This window comes from Aphelocoma coerulescens, chromosome 1, assembly GCF_041296385.1.
Source record: "Aphelocoma coerulescens isolate FSJ_1873_10779 chromosome 1, UR_Acoe_1.0, whole genome shotgun sequence".
NCBI classification, from domain to species: domain Eukaryota; kingdom Metazoa; phylum Chordata; class Aves; order Passeriformes; family Corvidae; genus Aphelocoma; species Aphelocoma coerulescens.
In genome coordinates, this window is record NC_091013.1 from 2,562,749 (window position 1) to 2,581,762 (window position 19,014).

Below are 19,014 nucleotides of genomic sequence, written 5' to 3' on the forward strand. Positions count from 1 at the left end.
AGTCTGGAGCAAAACTAGACATCACACCTTCGATATGACTAAAATCTGCTTTTTTTTTTTTTAATCAGAATTGTCTGTTCCCAAAGGAATATTACACAATTCAAGTAGGATCTCCAATGTATATATTTCATCCCCGTGGATTCTCTATCAACACTGATAGAAAAGGACATATTTTAATGAAGAGTTGGGCTTGGAGTTCAACTTAAATATAAATATTCACACCTGCACAGACACATACAGAAAAAAATAAGCCATGTTCTCCTTGTCTTACACAGCTTTGCTCAACAGCCCTGCAGGTTTGAGGGTGTTAAATTTAAATTAACCACGGGAGAGCTTCCATAGCATCTCTTGAATCCAAGAGAAACAGTATTTAACATCACAAAAAAAATTTTTTTTAATATATAACAATATAATATCTAATAATATATAATACATAATACATAATATATAATATTACATAATATATATAATATATAATATATAATATATAATATATAATATATAATATATAATATATAATATATAATATATAATATATAATATAATATATATAGTGTATAAATATTTATTTCCTTACTTTAAATACACATAATATGAAGGAAACATGATGTTATCTCCTGTCCTTATTCATTTCAAACCCTACCACATCTACATTACCTTTTAATGAGGCTTTGTAAAATACTATATATTAAGCTTACTGCCTCAATCTTTCATTAAAATGCATCGTTTTCCCTTAAAAGCAAAGTGCAATGACTTTTCCTTTAGTAAAAGTTTGAAGAAATGAGAGGGAAATTAAAAAGCAAACCACAAAAATTTGATAGAGAAAGGAGGAAAGATCATCTCTTGGTGATCACAGAAGAACTGGAGAGGATGCACAACTGGTATTAGACTCATTAGATAATAATAATAATAGTAATAATAATAATAGTAATAATAATAATAATAATAATAATATTTTCAATGCTGATGTTATTAATATTTAATAACATTCCCAAACCGCACATCCACACCTAGAGTCCTCAGTGTTGCCCTTCCAGACTTAAGGAAGTGCAAGCTTGGAGAGGGATTTTATAACAACTGAAACAAAGGGAACAAACAGAACTTTTAAACGCAAAACCTATTTACAACACATTGAAAATCTGTTTGGAAATACAAGAAGTACTCAAACTAATCCAGTTTTTAGGCAGCACTTAGAAAACTCCTTCAATATTACCTGTTTACAATTAATTTCAGGCCATTATTTTCACTGGTGGTGTTTTAGTTCACAGGGTAAAAACCTTAAGAAGGAGAGAAATCCCCATTTCTCGACTCCCTCCTTTCCCCATGGCCTGAAGAACTTCATAAAGATTTTATTGTCCTACAACCGAGGCACATTTTCATTTCATGTTCTCATGAACTGGAGTTACTTGGCTGGTACTTGCTGTGCATTCCCAGGATTCTGCACAGCCTGGAAATCTGTTTCAGTTTATTAATAATATTTTTATATTTCCTAAACTGAGACATGGTGCAAACCAGGAGATTTTGACTGCACAAAGCACAGAAGAACATTTAGAAAGATGGCAGGATTGGCAGCTTTTTCAATTCTCAACCAATCTGATTTTTAGGAGTCTCCAGTGGTTTGGGTTACTTCAGTCTGTGATGTGCTCTCTCAAGAGAGGCAGAAAAAGCTCATCATGTCTGAAAGATCATTCCAGAAACTTAGTCAAGTGCCTTATTTTTGTCTCCACTCTTCAGTATGTTTTTAAAAACAAGTATTGCATTACATAAACACAGTGCATTATCCCAGCAGAAACAGCCATGGATAGGAGTGGATCCATTTTCCCAACTGATATGTGGAATACTTCATCCAAAAAAGGGCAAGATTTTTAACAAAGTGCTGCAAGGTATCCTTATCCTTTTTATTGCAGCCCCATTGCTTTGAACACGAAGCATCTTAGATTTCAACCCATTCCCAGACTACATGTCCAGCAACTGCTCATAAATCCCTGCCTAAATCTGAATCCAGAATTAAATTTAGCTTTAAAAAGCACTGTGTGTAGGCAGAAAATTCATTTATCCAACAGGCAGCAGGGCCCAGGTCAGGATTCACCGATAATGAAAAATAAGTCAGGATGTTCCTTTTTGCTGAGAAAATAATGACAAACGAGAGTCAATAGGTTAAAAATAATACATAAAGAAATTAATTATGATCTTCACATCAAGTTTGTTATCTCTGCATCTCTCCTGGCTTTAACAGAGTGCTCCACTTGGGAGCTGGGATACCAGAAGGCACAAGCAGGATGGGAATAGGTGCTGGAGGTTTGCTCAGCACAAACCAGAGCCGAGGGGAGGAACGGGGAGGAGGCCGTAAGGTGCATCCCAGATTTTGCTTCCCTTCCTTCCTCAGCTGTGGCAGAACAGTCTGGAAACAATCTTCCCAGCAGCTGCTCTCATCAACAAACTGTTTATTGTAAGAAAGTGCCTGGGTCAAAGGCTAAACGTCATCCAGAACTGAAAGCGTAGCTGTAAAAAAAAAAAAGGCAAAAAAATCCTGGGGCCGTCCATGCATGTGGAAAAAAAGCCCAGGACATTGGGAAGGGAAGAATATTCCATGTGAAAGGCCAAGAGTCTGCTTAGAAACTCCTCAGGTTGATGGAGCTGGGTTTTACAACGCTGCACTCATTTCTCGTGGCTCGCGCTGGTTTTGAGGCCTACTCGAGGCTCCTGCTAAGAACAGAATTTACTGATCAGTCTGTGTCTTGTGGTGAAAAAGAGCAAAATGGAGTTGTGTTAAAACAATCCAAAATGTTTTATTAAAGCTAAGCCAACTCCATATCCACATACAACAAAAAAATAAGGACTCCTCTAATTTATTACAAATGCACCGTTACACGACGCGTTACACGAAAAACCAAGTTTAGGCTCAGTATCAGTCAATAATAAAATTTTAGTTTAAAGTAAAGGATACAAAAATCACAGGAGAAAATCTCATTTACCAGCCTGCAGCTTTGAATCTCAGAAATTAAAGAGTGCATGAGCAGCTCTGAGAGGGGAACTGGTCCCACAACAGCCCCGTAATTGGGACACGTTTGCTGCCCCAGCCCATAAATCTGCCTTTGAGGGGGAAGGACCCAGAGGAACAAGGTCCACCTTTGACACAACATCACCACGTAACACTTCACAAAAAGGCTGATAAATCAGAGGCCTGCGAGGTGGTGATTTATCCTACCAGGAAAAGGTGTGAGAAATTACGGGCCGGGTGTTTAATTCTTCGTGACACCTACTTTGTAACAAAATTGTTATTTTTCTGAAGGGAAAGTGTACAGTAAATTGAGCCTATGTGCAACTGGGCTAAAAATAAGCCTAGGGAAAGCAAGCAGAAAGGAAAAGACATTCCACTTTTGCATTAAAATCTGAGCATTATGCATATTAAAGTGGGTTGATTTTTTTTTTTTTAATTATATAATCAAAGTCATGTTTGGAAGAATAAATTAAGATATAAATCTAACCTTAAATGCTGTACACACATATATTAAATTACTTTCAAAAATATTCTGTATGGACTAGGAAAAAAATACAGAAGAATTTTGTTCTCAGCTAATAGGGCAATAAATTAGATGCAATATATCCAGCAGCTAAAACTGGCTCACTTAAACAGCTATCACATAATACTATTTTTATTTGGTACCAAACCTGTTTTTTTTTTTTTTTTTAAACTAACAACAAAATTGTTTGTTGAAAATCTTGGAATTAGCAGTAGAATGAGTTAAGTAAATAAAACCTAAGAAAATATTTTTTCTTCGCACTGATAATACACAATTCTTAGCTGAGGGTTTTCCATCGGGTTTGTTTTGCCTTTCAGCAGGGTTACACACATCAAATGTGAATGAATTTAGTGTTCGTGAATATGAAATAACAGCACAGGAGCCAAAGATTCTCCTCTTAGCACTGCAAATACACTTTAAACTCCAACGACCAGCTTCCAGCTGGACCTCCTTTTTGCCTCTTCTGAGGAAAAAAACCTCCCCACTCTGTCACACTGGAGGGGTTTTGGAGCTAAAGAAATGCCTGTGAAATATGAAGGTGAAACCACACCACGTTTTCACATGGACCACGACTCGGGAATTACAACACAGCCCCGTCCCTGTGAACACAGCTGATGTTCAACATGGGCCATGGATTTTATATTCCTTTCTAAAACACATTCAGGTTGACAGAATGGTTTATAAATTACAAAAGGAACATCTTGGAAAGGAAGAATTTCTTGGAAATTATATGCTATAATGGCAAGAATACGCTTGGTCTGTTATTTATAAACACCTACTGCAAAGACAAAACCCAGTATTAAGCTAATGCTGACTAACTTTCATTTAAGATCTCTTTGCTAATCAAAGATATTTCAAAAAAATTAACATGACAGCATGGGATTATTTCTTTTAAAAGTAAAAAAAAGTTAAAAAAAAAAAGCTTAGGAAAAAGTAAATCTGCTTTTTATTTAGCAGAGTATCAAACAAGCTTCATGCTTCATCATATACATATACAGCAATGTAATACTTGGATACCAAATGGAAAACCCTGAAAGAAGCCTCACTGATGTCCAGTTTATCAGAAATTAATAAATTTTTCTTACAAAACATGGTTGAAAATAGAGTATTTAAACTCAGTATTCACACAACACTCAGTTATGAGAGTGGATAATACAAATCCCAGTTACAGCTATCCCAGCCGTGTGGTTTTTAACCCATTGTAATTATTTCCTCCTTTTTCAGCCTTTTCAGATTTAACACTTTCTCCTGCTGGGATTGAACCTTGTTCAGAGTAAAGGGGTAGAATTTTTCCCTCAGAAGAAACCCAGGAAGATGGAAAGCCAATCCTACACTGCACCTTGGATCTAGGGATCCAGAACGAGTTCCAGAGCCTCTGGAGAGAGCTGAAAGTATTTCTGCAGTGGTCAGGGAGAAATGGGGAAAGAAATGCCCCAAATTTAATCTGTCCTTTAAAGATGAACATAAAACTTATTTAACCCTCACAGAAATAAGGCCAAATTTTATGGAACAAACCCGGGGTTTGCCTCAAGTTGAACACACCACGAGCTCCTACTCCACAAGGCCGTGTTTGGATTTCCATGTCCAAAGTCAGAGCTCAGGACTGAAATTCAGGGTTTTGGGAGCAGCTTTGGGAAACGAGGCACTCAAAGAATCAGACAAGGAGAGACCTGAGGCTGAGGCAGTGCATGAGAACTGTTCTGCAGAACCAAACAGAGGCAGGGAGGAGCATTTCTGACAATGGCACATTCCTCGTCCCCAAGGATTTTGGATTCTCCTGACTTGTTTCTGAGGACAGCCACCTGTTTCTGCCCCTGCAGATATTTGTGCTCCACCAACTGTGAAACAGGAGTTAATCCAAAGTGCAACACTTCATGGAGAACACAGCCCAGACAGAAGTCAAATTGACTAAAATCAAACTACAGTGCCTGCAAACATCTCTCTCTTTTGTTTTTTGAGACTCATCTGAATTGCACACCTGAAAAAGATCATTTTTCCCATTAAAATTTAGTATTAATCCAGGCAAGGATTCTTTTCACTTCATTCTGTCCAGGTTCTCTTGACTTCAGAAGTGTTTTTGTTTCTGTCCATGCTTTTGTAAGACTGTCCTGACCTTGGTTATTTTTCTTTTTAATGTCACAAAAGGATCAAAAGTTTTTAATTCTACCACATATCCACTCCAAAGATGAACTTTTAACTGTTTAAATATGAACCAACTTTGCCAAAAGTTATTATGTTATAATTAATAGTCCCAAACCGAAGGGGTAACTTCTAAAAATAAATTGTCCTGAAGGAAAAAGTTTCAGGGATTACTTCAATCAGTACTAAAATGCAAAAAAAAGGAGTTTAAAATGCACTTCCAGAATAGCTGCACACAAACTAATGCACTCAAAGCAGACAAAATCTGTATCAACACGTGACATTTAGTGATTAATTTATCCTTGGTTAAATAAGCACAGTTTGGGTCTGTTTCTTGAACATAATTTGCTGGGGAAACAGGAGACTGAAAGCCAAACAATTATTATTTAATTTTGAGTTTAAAGTTTGATATGTGCTTTCAGTTTGTCAAACTTGTGGAAAAAAAAAAGAGGATTGTGACAGTGGCTGTGAAAGTGAAATTCTACCAGCAAATTACCGAATGCTTCTAAAAGGAAGAAACGTCCTTGAACAGATGGAGAAATTGTTTTGTATGGAGCAATAAGGGCAGCAATAATTATATTAAAGTTTACTGCAATTCAAAAATGTCTAATTTGCTAATCCTGGGCTGCTAATTAAAGTGGACTGTGTAGGATAGAAAGAAGTTTGAAAATATTTAGAGAAAAGTCCACTTTCACCTCCAAAAGTGCTGCAGAGGTACTAAAAGCAAATCCTTATCTTTTCTGTCTATTCAGAAATCCCATTGGACTGAAACACCAAATCCAACATTTACCCTCCCACATGCTGCCTATGGCTAAAAACAGGTAGAAGGAAAAACTTCCCATAATTGCAAAAAGCAATAATAATAATAATAATAATAATAATAATAATAATAATAATAATAATAATAACAGAAATATTCTACAGACAGAAGTCCAGCTTTAAATGTCTCCAGGTATTTCTAACAAAACCTTGGAAATTCAAATCTTTATAATAATTTGCAGCTCCTACTGCTTATGGTAATGTTGGGAAAGTGCCTCTCTCTCTAAGGAAGCAAAAAAGTAGGAATTAGCATTTGCTTTCAGCTCCTGTATTTTCTTTTCCATCAGCAAATAATTGCACTGATACCAACACCTAAAATACAGTTTAAAAATGGAAAAGTAACCAGATAAAAGTTCTGTCTGCAGCTGCTGCTCCTGACAAGGAGCTGTGGTACATTCACTAGTCCTAAAACCAACAATTCCATCTTGGGAAGAAGAAATGTCTTCCAGACCAGAAAAATGCACGGGTAATTGCTCGCTTCATGTAATAAGTTCTAAAGTCAAAACATGCCAGATGCAATTTTTTATTTAGATCTTGACAATCGTGCATCAAAACACAATTATTTTTCCTTATCTTGCAGAAGAATTTCAGAAATACCTCCTGGAATTAATTTTCATCGATTCTGACTCCATGGAAATGCTGAGACGTGCTCCCACAAAATAGTTCTTGAAACTCTCGAGGATCTTAAGATGTTTTTCAGTTCCTGAAACTTGACTTTATTCCATAGGTGGGGAGCATCCAGGCACAGCTCTTGAAACTGAGACGCTTTCTCCAACTGAACACTGCTCTGACTTTAAATTATTTTAATAATGAGACCAATGTAACCTTTTCTACTTAAGTTATGACCTATTCATCAGACGAATGGTAAATTACAAAAGAAACTGTGATTCATTTCTTTGTTGCAAGTATAATATCAAAAAACTATCACAAAAAAAGGAGCCATAATTGTATTACTCAGTAATCCACATTATATCCATCATCTCTCTTCCCTTCCCTCAGCAAATGAAAATGGCCTTATTTTTATTTAGATTCTCTGGCTGAAGGTGTTAAGACATGGAATTCTCTAAGTAAGTCTATATTGAAGGCAAGAAGCTGACTAAAAATTCTCAAGTGGGTTGTTTGTCCAGCAAATGTTTTGGGACTCAGCAATCTGTGAACCCACTTCGAAAGACTTTGGTTTCTAGGTGATCTGAACTCCAAATTTTAGTTCTCACCACATGCAAAAATCATAAATTTATTACAATCAATACTCTCAAACTGAAGAAAAGATCATTTTCTTCAGTGTTAAAATCTCCTCGATACTGATCCTGCTAAGGCTTGGCTTTTACTATTATTTTAATGATACATTTATTTGTTTTTACAAATCAATAAGTGTATTTTGAAATGTTCTCTGAAGTAGTTCTTAAAACATTTCTTAGATAAGTTCAGCAGCACAATCTAGTACAGACTTGAGAAACAACACACACTAGATCAGGGAAGTGATTCTCAATAAAACAAGCTGTAAAAATCCAACACTGTCCAACATTTTAGTGAAACCATCAGTCCAAAGCAGCACAGTTTTTATAGCTAAAATTATTAGATATGTCTGTAACAACCAGCAGCTGTAGGGAATGCTAGAAAATGCAATAATAAGGTTATTTTCTCTGTGTTCAAATCTTGCTCCTTACCTCTGCTCTTCAGCTGTTGCCCCATTCCCCTCTCTCCTCCTCCCACACAGCCTCTGCTTTTTCATCTGCTATCAAACCAGATCCACCAGCTCTTCCTCCTGCATTTTTTCTCTCAAAAAAAAAAAAAAAGTTCTTATCCTCATCAGTCAAGGAGCATGCTCTGATTTACACACTCCATGGATAACTCTCATCCCAACTTTTCTCAGGGCTGGAGCACTTCTCTGGTCTCCTCTGGGCCTCTGGCACTTGACTTGTTTTTATTATCTTGTGTATTTAGGAAGAAATGGGTAAAGAAAGGAGATAATTTCTGAAACTTGAGGTGGCCAGTATGGCTAATACAATAAAATTATACACATTTAAATAATTATGTATTTTTTAAACATATCAACACACCTATACACATACACGAGTCTGTATATAGAATTATGGAATTAGACAGATGCAGGACCACACTTCATCCCTGCTGTGCACCCTCTAGGAAATACTGGCAGAGATAAAACTCTGACCAGCTGAAATTCCTGAAATGAAACCATGTCACCCTGTGAAGAGCAGCTCTGGATGATCTAACTGCAAAATACAAGTTGCCCTGATGGACCTTTACACAGGATACTTTTCCTGGTAGAAGAAAAATACATGTACCATGAAAACAGACAGCACAAGATGTATTCCCATTTTTTTTTTCCTTCTGAGAAAAACTTGCCTCGGTATTCCCATAAATCCTTTGTCATTCATGTCACCAGTCCAAGTGCCAAGTGAGTACAGCACTTTATTAAACTGGAACACGCTCTGCTCGTTGGGAACACCCACTGCAACCCCCAAAAAAAGAGCTTTCACAGGACAGTTGCAGTAGAAACTACAGCAAACTTTCTGATTTAAGCTGACAGCTGTTCTTTAATCAGCTTTTCACTCTAAGAACTGCATCGTGTCAGCCAGATAGGCCCATGCCAAATTCCAGTCCCCCTGCACCTGGAATTTCATGATTTCCTCAACATGTCAGAAATCATTGCTGGAAATGAACTGTCAAAGGATAAACAAGACAGATTCACCAAGGCAGTCCCTTCCCCATCTACTGCTGGCACAAGTCACACCTGATAACTTTTTTTTGGAGACTTTGTCCAGTGACAAACTCTGAGAACACCACTTTTAACTCGTCTTTTAACTTGCTAACTCCAATTAAACTCCCATCTTAATTCCACAGAATAAATCCAGCTTGATAAACATAAACAATCACCTTTATGTGGTGGGCAATTATTTTTCTGATAACATTAGTGCATAACTGAATTGTCAAAGGAATAAAATACATATTCAGAAGACCTGAATGTTGCACATGCAGTGTTCCAAAAGCAGCTGAAGTTTGCACTTTTATCTTTTTTGAAGAGCGATATAAGAAGATGCCTCTATTTCCTCCCAGTTATACGTATTTATTAATCTATATATTTACTCAACTTGTCCCTGTAATTAAATCTCTATTAATTAAAGACATGTTCTGGCCATAATTTGTTTAGAAGTGAGGCTACAAAAGGAGCCCTAATGAAATTGTCAGACAACCACTACAACAATTTCCCATTGTGGAAAGGAGGCGTCATTTCTGAGCAATGGTAACTCGAGAGGATCTCGCCGGGCTCCAGCTGATGCCAAGCCTGCTCTCATTTTCCCAGTCTCACTCACTTCCATAAATTAGCTGCAGGGCCCATGGACAGTCAGGGAATCTTGATGGGTTTTTTATGTTTGGAAACCCTCCACTTTTGTCAGATCTTTAGCAGTGAGGTCAGAGCGGGCGCAGCGGTGCCAAATGGCCGCGGATCCACAGCGCTTGTCACAAGTCCGGGATTCCTGCTCTCCAAACCCCCATCTGCTCCAGGCAGCCCTGGCTCCAAAGGCTTTATCAGGAGTGCTGAAACAAAATCCCCACCCAGCCACTTTTACTATGGCCTTCACACCAAGGCAGAATGTGACACCTCCATTTGGATCAATCTGCCACCACAGGCTTGACTTTAAATTTAGATTCCGACTACAAACTCCAAGATAAAACTGAAACTAAGAAAACTCAGCTTCACCACTCTGCTGAGTAACCTGTACTCAACAAATGCTCAGCCCTGGTGCTGCTCTCTGTCATCTCAAGAGTGAGAAGCCAGCAGCAGCCCAAGATCAGAAATGCTTTAAATATATATTACATAAGCCATTCTGGGGGGATAATGACATTTTCCATTCTCTCCAGTACAGAAGGAACACGCCTGGTGAAGAAAGTGGTTGTGAAGTATCATGCACACTGACTCGAAGCCAGCCTTGAAACATGAGAGAATCCAATTCCATGAGTGGCACCTTGGTCAGATGCCAGCACATCATAATTTCGTATCAGAGTTAGCTCCACAGAAAGATTAAATGCTACTCAGTACAAAAGGCTTTAACTTTTAGTTCTCACAGCAGTATAAAGACCCTTTTTATGGAGATTGCTACAAATAACATATTTTCTTTCACCCCTCAAAGCTTCCTGCATTTTCGAAATGATCCTCAAAAACATTTATTGAATCAAAACATGGCCCAAAAGTTGTTTACAAACCAGAATGCAAAGTAAGAATGCTGTTCATTATTATGTGCCTACAAATGTGCTGCATGCTTGTTTAACAGGAACAGCATGTTTGCTGCCATCCTGCAAGAAGGGAAACAAAATTTGAAGTAGAGAAGTGTAAAATAAAGGGAATGTTTGCCAGATTTCCCTTTCTCTCTCCCCTAAATACATGGGAAATACTCCCTGAAGATAAACAGCAAAAAAGGGAAAGGTATCTTTAACCACCACCTGGAATTACTTGGCTCCACATTTGGAGTTCCCTTCATCTCCCATCAAGATTTCTTAATTGGAAATGTTTTGCTGTATTCTGACACTACATGCCATCAATTCCTGTGGAATTTCAGAGGCTGTTTTAAAACCGAGGAAATATTATACAGGGCAGTGGCTGCAAACATGCAAAGATATTTTAATGCAAATCTATATACACACACACTCTGCATAAAATGCTTTCCATCCCTTCCTTGGTTTTCCCCTCGAAATGCAGCTCAGAAGTGTCCCCTGGTGGCAAACACCTTCCCCTCACCACAGGAGCTGTAGGAAAAGCCTCAACTGCATCCAGCTTGGGGAGCAAGAGATTCCTGGTGATTTTAGTATCGTGCCAACACTACTGCAGTTTAGCTGGGCAGGGACACTGGTCAGTACTGGAGTCACTGGTGAATGCACTGGAAATACCTGCAGCATGCCAGCCTTTCCCCAAAAAAAAGCTCCAGGGAGAAGGCTGGAGAAAGTTTTGAGAGTGAACAAATTAGGGAGATAATCCAGCCTCTTCTAATAGAGAACTCCAGAATGGTTTGGGTTGGGAGGGACCCCAAAGCTCATCCAGTGCCACCCCTGCCATGGCAGGGACACCTCCCACTGTCCCAGGCTGCTCCAAGCCCCAATGTCCAGCCTGGCCTTGGGCACTGCCAGGGATCCAGGGGCAGCCCCAGCTGCTCTGGGCACCCTGTGCCAGGGCCTGCCCACCCTGCCAGGGAACAATTCCTGCCCAATCTCCCATCTAACCCTGCCCTCCTTCACCTTAAAGCCATATTTACAGGAGGCAGCAAGAACAAAGTTCATTTGTCAGTCCAATCCTGTTTCCCACCAGGATGAACAATCTCTCAATTGACCACCTGAGTTTTCATCTCACAAACCAGTAAAAAGCCTTTTATAGTTTCACAGCCATGTTACACTACAAGGTTGGTTAAAAAAAGTTGCCTCTGAACAAAGAGCCAGGAAAATTTTTCTAAGAATGTCTCCTGTGCCTGTGTCTCATGGTTTAACTGTAATAGCCCCACCATCCTCTTCCCTGTGCCTTCAATCTACAGTCACTGTTGCTATTCCTGATGTCACAGGATCATCAAGGCTGGCAGAGCCCTCCAGGATCACCCAGTGCTACCCCAGCAGCACCAGCAGCACCCCAAAGCCTGTCCCCAAGGGCCACATCCAGACTCCTCCTGAGCACTCCCAGAGACAGTGACTGCACCACTCCCTGGGCAGCTCATCCCAAGGCCTCACCACTCTGGCAGGGAAAAATTGTTTCCAATCTCCAACCTGAGCCTCCCCTGGTGCCATTTGAGGCCATTTCCTCTCCTCCTTTCCCTTGGGACACGGCAGCAGAGCCCGACCCCCCCTCACTGCCCCTCCTGGCAGGGACTTGTGGGGAGCACTGAGGTCCCCCCTGAGCCTCCTCTGCTCCAGGCTACCTGTGAAAAGCATCCGAACCCAAAAATTTACGAATTTAACTCACAAACCAACAATTCTATGAGGAAACTACACTAATAAAGGTGTGCAGAGTAATAGAAAATTGTGAAGAAAAAGAAATATGTGCTAAAGTACACAGAATTTATTCCACCCTGGGACTGTGGGACAAGTGTTACAAATGTTCCCTGGGGTACAAGAGGAAATATCACTGAGATACAAAAACCAGACCAAAGCAGCTCTGAACTGTTGAGTTTGGACACAGTCTAAACGTCATTTCATTATCCTGAGTGCCAATAAAGGAAAAAGAGGAAACAAATGAAGCACAGACTGTCAAAAACCATATTCTTGGAGAACAATTCCCTTCAGAACCACACACTCCAACACCAGCAAACAGCAGGAATTATTATCAGAATCCAGACACTGACACTTCCCACGAATGACAACACTGAAACCAGTTTGCTTTATGGTTTCTGTGACCCTTCTGGGTTTGGAAGTTCTTGTTATAAAGCAACAAAAGTGAATCTGAGGAGGGGAGAGGGAAGAACACAAACCAAGCAGATGCAAACCCACCCTCCCTGCCCACACAGGCAACTCAAAGCCTTGCAACCCAAGTCAATTTATTATGGAAAAGAGCCCTAAATCCACAGAGGTGAATTACAAATATTTTTAGTTGACAGCACTGTTATCAGTCCTTGGGTAAAGTATCACACATTCATCAAATCTATTCCCCAAAACCAGTAAGGTGCTTCAGCAAAGACACATTTTTACTGGTACAGATGAATTCACACTGCTTTATGTCATCTTTTTTTCTTTCAAGCAACTTTGCCTTGAAAGATATTTTCATTTCTAGCCAAGAGACAAACTGGGAAAAGCTTTCAAGTACAAAGGTTTTTTTCTCACTTCAAATAATACATGTAATACATTAAAAAAGTAAAAAACATTAGACACAAATGATTTATCAGTGATTAATTCAGCTCTCTCACATAGTCTGTTCATTCAACATTTTCCTCAGCTCTTCTGTTACTTCTGAGCCAGAGAAAAGAGCAAATTTCCTTTCTGGAATAATTAATTCCAAAGAGCTCTTGTTTTCTGTTCTACTGCCTGTAGGGCAGGGATGATTCTCATGCTCTAAGGGAAAACAAGCAAATCTCCTATTTTGTAGATTATACATCTTTGGTTCACTTGTAAACCAAAAACTTGGACAGCAACAGCAACTCTGGAGTTTCAGTGTAACTACCCCTGATCTTAGCACTGGAAATTTAAAAAAAACCCACAAGTTTCCCCGAAGTTGAATCTCAAGCCCTACAACCTCCATGAATATGCATGGCAACATTTCAGAAACAATTGTCTCAAAATGTACCCTGAAATCAGGGTTCATTATAGTGTTAGCTGAGAGTTCAAATTTCCCACCCTCAAAGGAAGATTTATTCAGGATAAAGTAATTCCATATTTTCTTGGCTGACATAATGGACCTGGAATTTAAAAGCAGACGATGCCACCCCAGAATCAAGACATGGAAATCTGCTCTGACTGAGCTGCTTCTGCTCCAGCTACTGAGTTACTCAAATACACAAAGAATTTTGAGCCTGAGGAGTTTCTACTCAAGTTTTAAGATGAGCAAATGTGTGGGTGTAACAATTCCTAATGGGAATAATCACCACTGGGACAAATCTCATTCTTCAAGGAGTAAATCCTTGGTTTGAAACTTAGGAGATGTTAGGCTGAAACTCCTGGCAATAAAACACAATCCTGGCATTTATGTCTGAAAAATTATCCTTGGAGGTGGCTGAAAGAGCAAATATTTGAGAGTTTAGGGGCAAAGCTGCAGAAAAAATCAGATCTCTGTGCTTGGAGCTGCCAGTGAACATGTGGGTGCCAGACGACAGGATCAGAGGTTTGGACACTGGAGTCCCCCCTCCCCACAGGGACACGGAATTTCCCTCCCAATTTGCTCAACTGCTCTGCAGCCCAGCAAGGCAAGAAGAAAAGACAAAGATGCTGTGTTTTGGTATCAATACCGGCCTCTAAAACTACACTTAGCATCCAATTGTGTAGGTTTAATTAAACTTTCAACCAGCATTTCAATTGTTCTTCATTCAAACACTGCCTTTGCTGCTGTTGTAGCAAAATTCCCCCTTAAACCTCCTAAAGGTGGACATGGTCATCCATTATTCAGATAGCAGAGCTTTTATTTGAATTTAAAATATAGTAATGCCAGTTCTGCTCATGTTTTGTTGGCTTTTTTTAATCCATGCAGCAAGACTGTGGTTTTTAAGGTCCATGATAACCACATGAACTGGAAATTAAAACTCCAAAATGGGAATCCTAAGGAGGAAAAGAAAAGAATTTCCAACCCATCCCCCTGAAACAGCTTAAAATTCCACTGCAAAAGCACCAACCAAGATCCACAGAGGGAGAGGAAGATCTGAAATCCTTAATAATCAGATTGATATAAATCAGCAGCATACGTTTGATGGGATTCTTAACAGCACCTCAACAATGATGCAGAAAAACACAGATTGTCCAGGAATTTAAGCAAAGGGAAAAAATCAGGAGAAGGTATTTGTTCGTAGAATAAAGCTGAGAATTTTATTTGATGCCCACAAGGTAGCAGAAAACAAGCCTGGTGAAAGTTCTGAGTGATAAAAGGTGCAAGAGACACCAAGGAAATCCCAGAGAACAGTGGACACCTCTGCTGTAAATTGAAGAACAAACTCACCAAAGCAGCACTTAAAATTGAAAGAATTTTAAAATTACCAAAACATCCCCTCAGCTTTATCTTTTCTTAATGGAGTAGAAAATGCAGAGCAAACCTGATTATTGTTTCTTCCTCATGAGGAAAAGGAACTTGGGGCTCCTAAAATGAATTAGGAAAATCTGAGCAGGTGAGGGGCACCAGCAGTTTTTAAACACAATGGAAACTCCAGTTTGGGGGTGAGGAATCATTCCTGAGCTGCCAAGTCTTAGGAACAACAAAGTATTCATCATTATTTTGGGATCTGTTAACAGGACCTTGAGCTTCTTTTATCCTGAATCGACTCATTATGGCATTTTTATTATAGGGAAGTCTAAGAAAATCATCCCCAAATCCCTTGTTGTCAATAAAATCAAGGATTTCCTCAAATAATTCACAGTTTTGGTATCTCCTGGCTCTCTGGGAAAGCAAGGAGACCTATGGACAACATGATGGATGGAGAAAAAGAAATAATTTGTGAGAAAGCTAAATTATTACACATTCATTATTTATTTCAATGTTTATTTTTTATTTTTAATTTTCAATTTTAGTTTTTATTCTTCATTTGGAACTGTAGTTGTTATGCACAAGTTGCAGTTTCCTACACAAGATTCTGCAATTATATCATGGCTAGAGAAAAAGGCACTGAAACAATGACTATACCCAGCAAAACACCATTAGAATATGTAAATACAACAATTAAAATCACATTAAACCACATTAAAAACTGATTAACTATAGGAATAAAACAATTTATTAATAGAATTTATGAGTAAAAATTTAAAAACTAATTGCAGTATAAACTTTAACTAAAGGAAATATAATTAAAATATCTTTATTTGATGGTCTGCAACCCTGGGATATGCCACTAGATGGCAAGTTTGGATAGAAATTAGCTGAATTTTAATTCATGGCACGTTTGAAAAGTCCAAGGGCATTGGATAGAAATAACCATGAAAAAAAAGAGTGAAAGAGGAGAACAAAAATAGGAAGAGTTCAATAAACAAGTCTTGTATCTGGAGCACACTTAATATTAGTGAAAAATGTTAAATGGCTTTTACTTTTGTTCCCACGCTGCCACACAAACAGAGACTCAATTCAAACACAATTTTGAAGTCACTTTTAAAGGAAAACAAGTTAAAATCACTGCTTTAAATATTCCTCACAGTTCTTCAGAGCAGTGTCTCAAAAGGAGGGATCCAGCATTGAGAACTGACGACTGAATTACAAATATTCCCAGGAAATACAACAACATCCTCAGGAATCAAAGTTTTCCCTGTGCAATCCTACCCCCTTCCCTACTCATTCTGCTCTGCTCCTCACCACTTCCATTTGCTCTTTTCTTGCCAGCCTGTGCAGAATTCTTTATCTTGATTTCAAAGAAAAAGAAATCCTGTTTTTTAAAGCAGTTCTTTCTGCAGCTCGCTGCAGCCTTCAAAATGAACAGCATCAAAAAGTTCTCAACAGAAATACAGCAAACAGAAATGCAGCAATATAGAGAAATACAGTGAAATTAACCCTGCACAATTCCCCCCCAGTGAAATCCAGAACTCCTTCTAGCAGGGAACAAAACAGTGATGGATAAAAAATTAAAACTTTTTGCTTACCTGGAGTATCTGCTGAGAACTCTCCAAACAAAAACACCACACAAGAAGCAAGGTGGGTTTAAGAGAACACTGAATTTCCCTGGCAGGGTAAACCCCAGGAGCCTTACCTCATCTGGAGAGAGCAGGAAAATGGGTGCTAGCACAGGAATTTCACTCAGTTCACATCTCAGCCCAAGGGATGTCAGGATCTCCTTGAGAACTTCGTATCTCTTGGAATTGCTCATCTTGAGCAAATTAAAATCCTCTTCAGTTTGCACATCCATGGAATTGCTGTCCAGTTCCAAGTGGGCCTAGCAGGATATTAAAGAAAGAAAAAATCAGTTTCTAATTCAGGAATCACAGCTGACAATACAGCACAATTTCCTCTGAAACCTACCCAAAATTGCCCTTCTTAATGAGCTTCCCCTGGAGGAGTTGACCAAACTTGTATTTGCCAACTTAAATTTAACCTTCTGCTTTTCAGGTCTGCCAGAACCAACAATGAAGTTGGGCAAATTCTGTCTTGTACAAGAGCAGAATTCCATTAAAATTAAAATTCCATTAAAACTGAAATTCCATTAAAACCGAAATTCCATTAAAATTGAAATTCCATTAAAATTGAAAGGGCTTTATTAGAAGTTGTACAAGATATGGAGAACTCAGGCAAGTCACATGAATTAAGTGGAAATCAGCACAGATAAAGAAATGCTTCTGTCTGAAAAAGCTATTTTCTCACCTGGTAAAAATCACTCCTCAAGGCTGAGGCAGATGCTTAAAAGTTGAAATGAAATGCAAGAGAAAAAAAAAAATCCTTCACAGACCTCCTTTTTGGCTCGTTTTTGTCTGGTTTTTCTTTTGTGTTACAAGGTATTTCAAAGCCCTTGGACTCTTGCAGATTCATTTAATGCTATTAAATAAAGCTCTTATTTTTGTTCATTTCTTCCATTTTGCAAAATTTAATGATACTCTTGGTGGTTTATATTTTTTTTACTGAAATTCAGGGATATGAATGAATGTGGCTGCCTCATCCCTGGCAGTGTCCAAGGCCAGGTTGGAGCACCCTGGGATAGTGGAAGGTGTCCCTGCCCGTGGCAGGGGGTGGAATGAGATGATTTTAAGGTCCTTTCCAACCCAAACCATTCCATGATTGTAAAAAAACACATTAAAAATGAGGCAGGACACAGCCACCCACCAGGAGGGCACAGAAAAAAGGGGAACAAATCTGCCAGAATATTTAATGGCTGACATCACTGCCTGTCCCCTGAAAACAATAAGGGCTTTTCAAATCCAGACTGGAAGTCATTTAGAATTAGGAAATGTCACACCAATCCTTTAAATCTGATTTTTAAAGCTGTGTTCTAATGCCTTTTTTTTTTTTCTGGGGGAAACCTGTGGAGTATTAAGTTCTACAGGATCAATTTAAAGGGTGCAGCAAAGCACAACTTGCAGGAGCAGTGTCTAATCCATTCTCTAGCAGCAGCAGCCAGCACAGGGCTGCCAGAGCTGCCTACAAAAAAAAGCCATAAGCATCCTACTGTGTCTAACAGAGTTTCCAAAAATCCAGCAGATTTAAGATGGTAAGAGACAAAAACACTCCTAAGACACCCCTGAATATTTGTGAGCTCTGTAACTGCTACAAGAGTGGTGATACCTGATCCCTGAGCAGTTAAATGTCAGTGCTCTGGGCTCCTGAGAAAGTTCTCTACCTGAAATATTGGTAAAAATAGAACCTTTCATAAAGTTTGTTCATCTGGCTGTTAATTTCCTTAACTTCATCTACTGAACCACTGGGAAATGAATCTTGCTCTGCTTTTCTCAATGTGTTTGGCAGATTTATTTTCTAAATGAAAAGTATCAGAAACAGCCTAAAATTCCAGTGCAAAAGGCACCAACCTTTTATAAGGTACCCCTTACCAGCCTTTCCATCACTTTAGCTGGGAATATTTGAATAATTTAAATAATTATCAGTGACCAATACTGATCTTTCCATGGAAGCTTCCTCACCCATTATCCAGAAAGTAAAACCAAAAAAAAATGTTATCAACACTTTAATTGATCTGTTTAATTTTTTGAGGGGGTTGTTTGGCTGTTTTGGTGGTTTTTTACCAGAGATCACAACACTGTAACACTGGAGAGGCACCTATTTCCTGGGATATTTTTTTTAAGTGCAATGAATGATTTTGGCTCATCCTAGACTCCCCCAATTCCATCCCCCAGGTGCTCTGAGCTATTTGGTAGGTGCAGAATGTTAAACATTTAAAACTTTAAAGCCTGGACATGGACTCAGGAAACA

At 38.8% G+C, this 19,014-nt stretch overlaps 1 protein-coding gene across 2 annotated transcripts in view; it reads right to left on the reverse strand.

The window, feature by feature from the left end:
• Positions 1–19,014, reverse strand: part of HLCS (holocarboxylase synthetase) — a 108,493-nt gene that overhangs the window by 78,130 nt on the left and 11,349 nt on the right. For both annotated transcript variants that reach the window (XM_069010189.1, XM_069010269.1), the window contains one exon: positions 16,850–17,032. In XM_069010189.1, the coding sequence (XP_068866290.1) occupies positions 16,850–17,032 (183 nt within the window). The remainder of the gene's footprint in view (positions 1–16,849; positions 17,033–19,014) is intronic.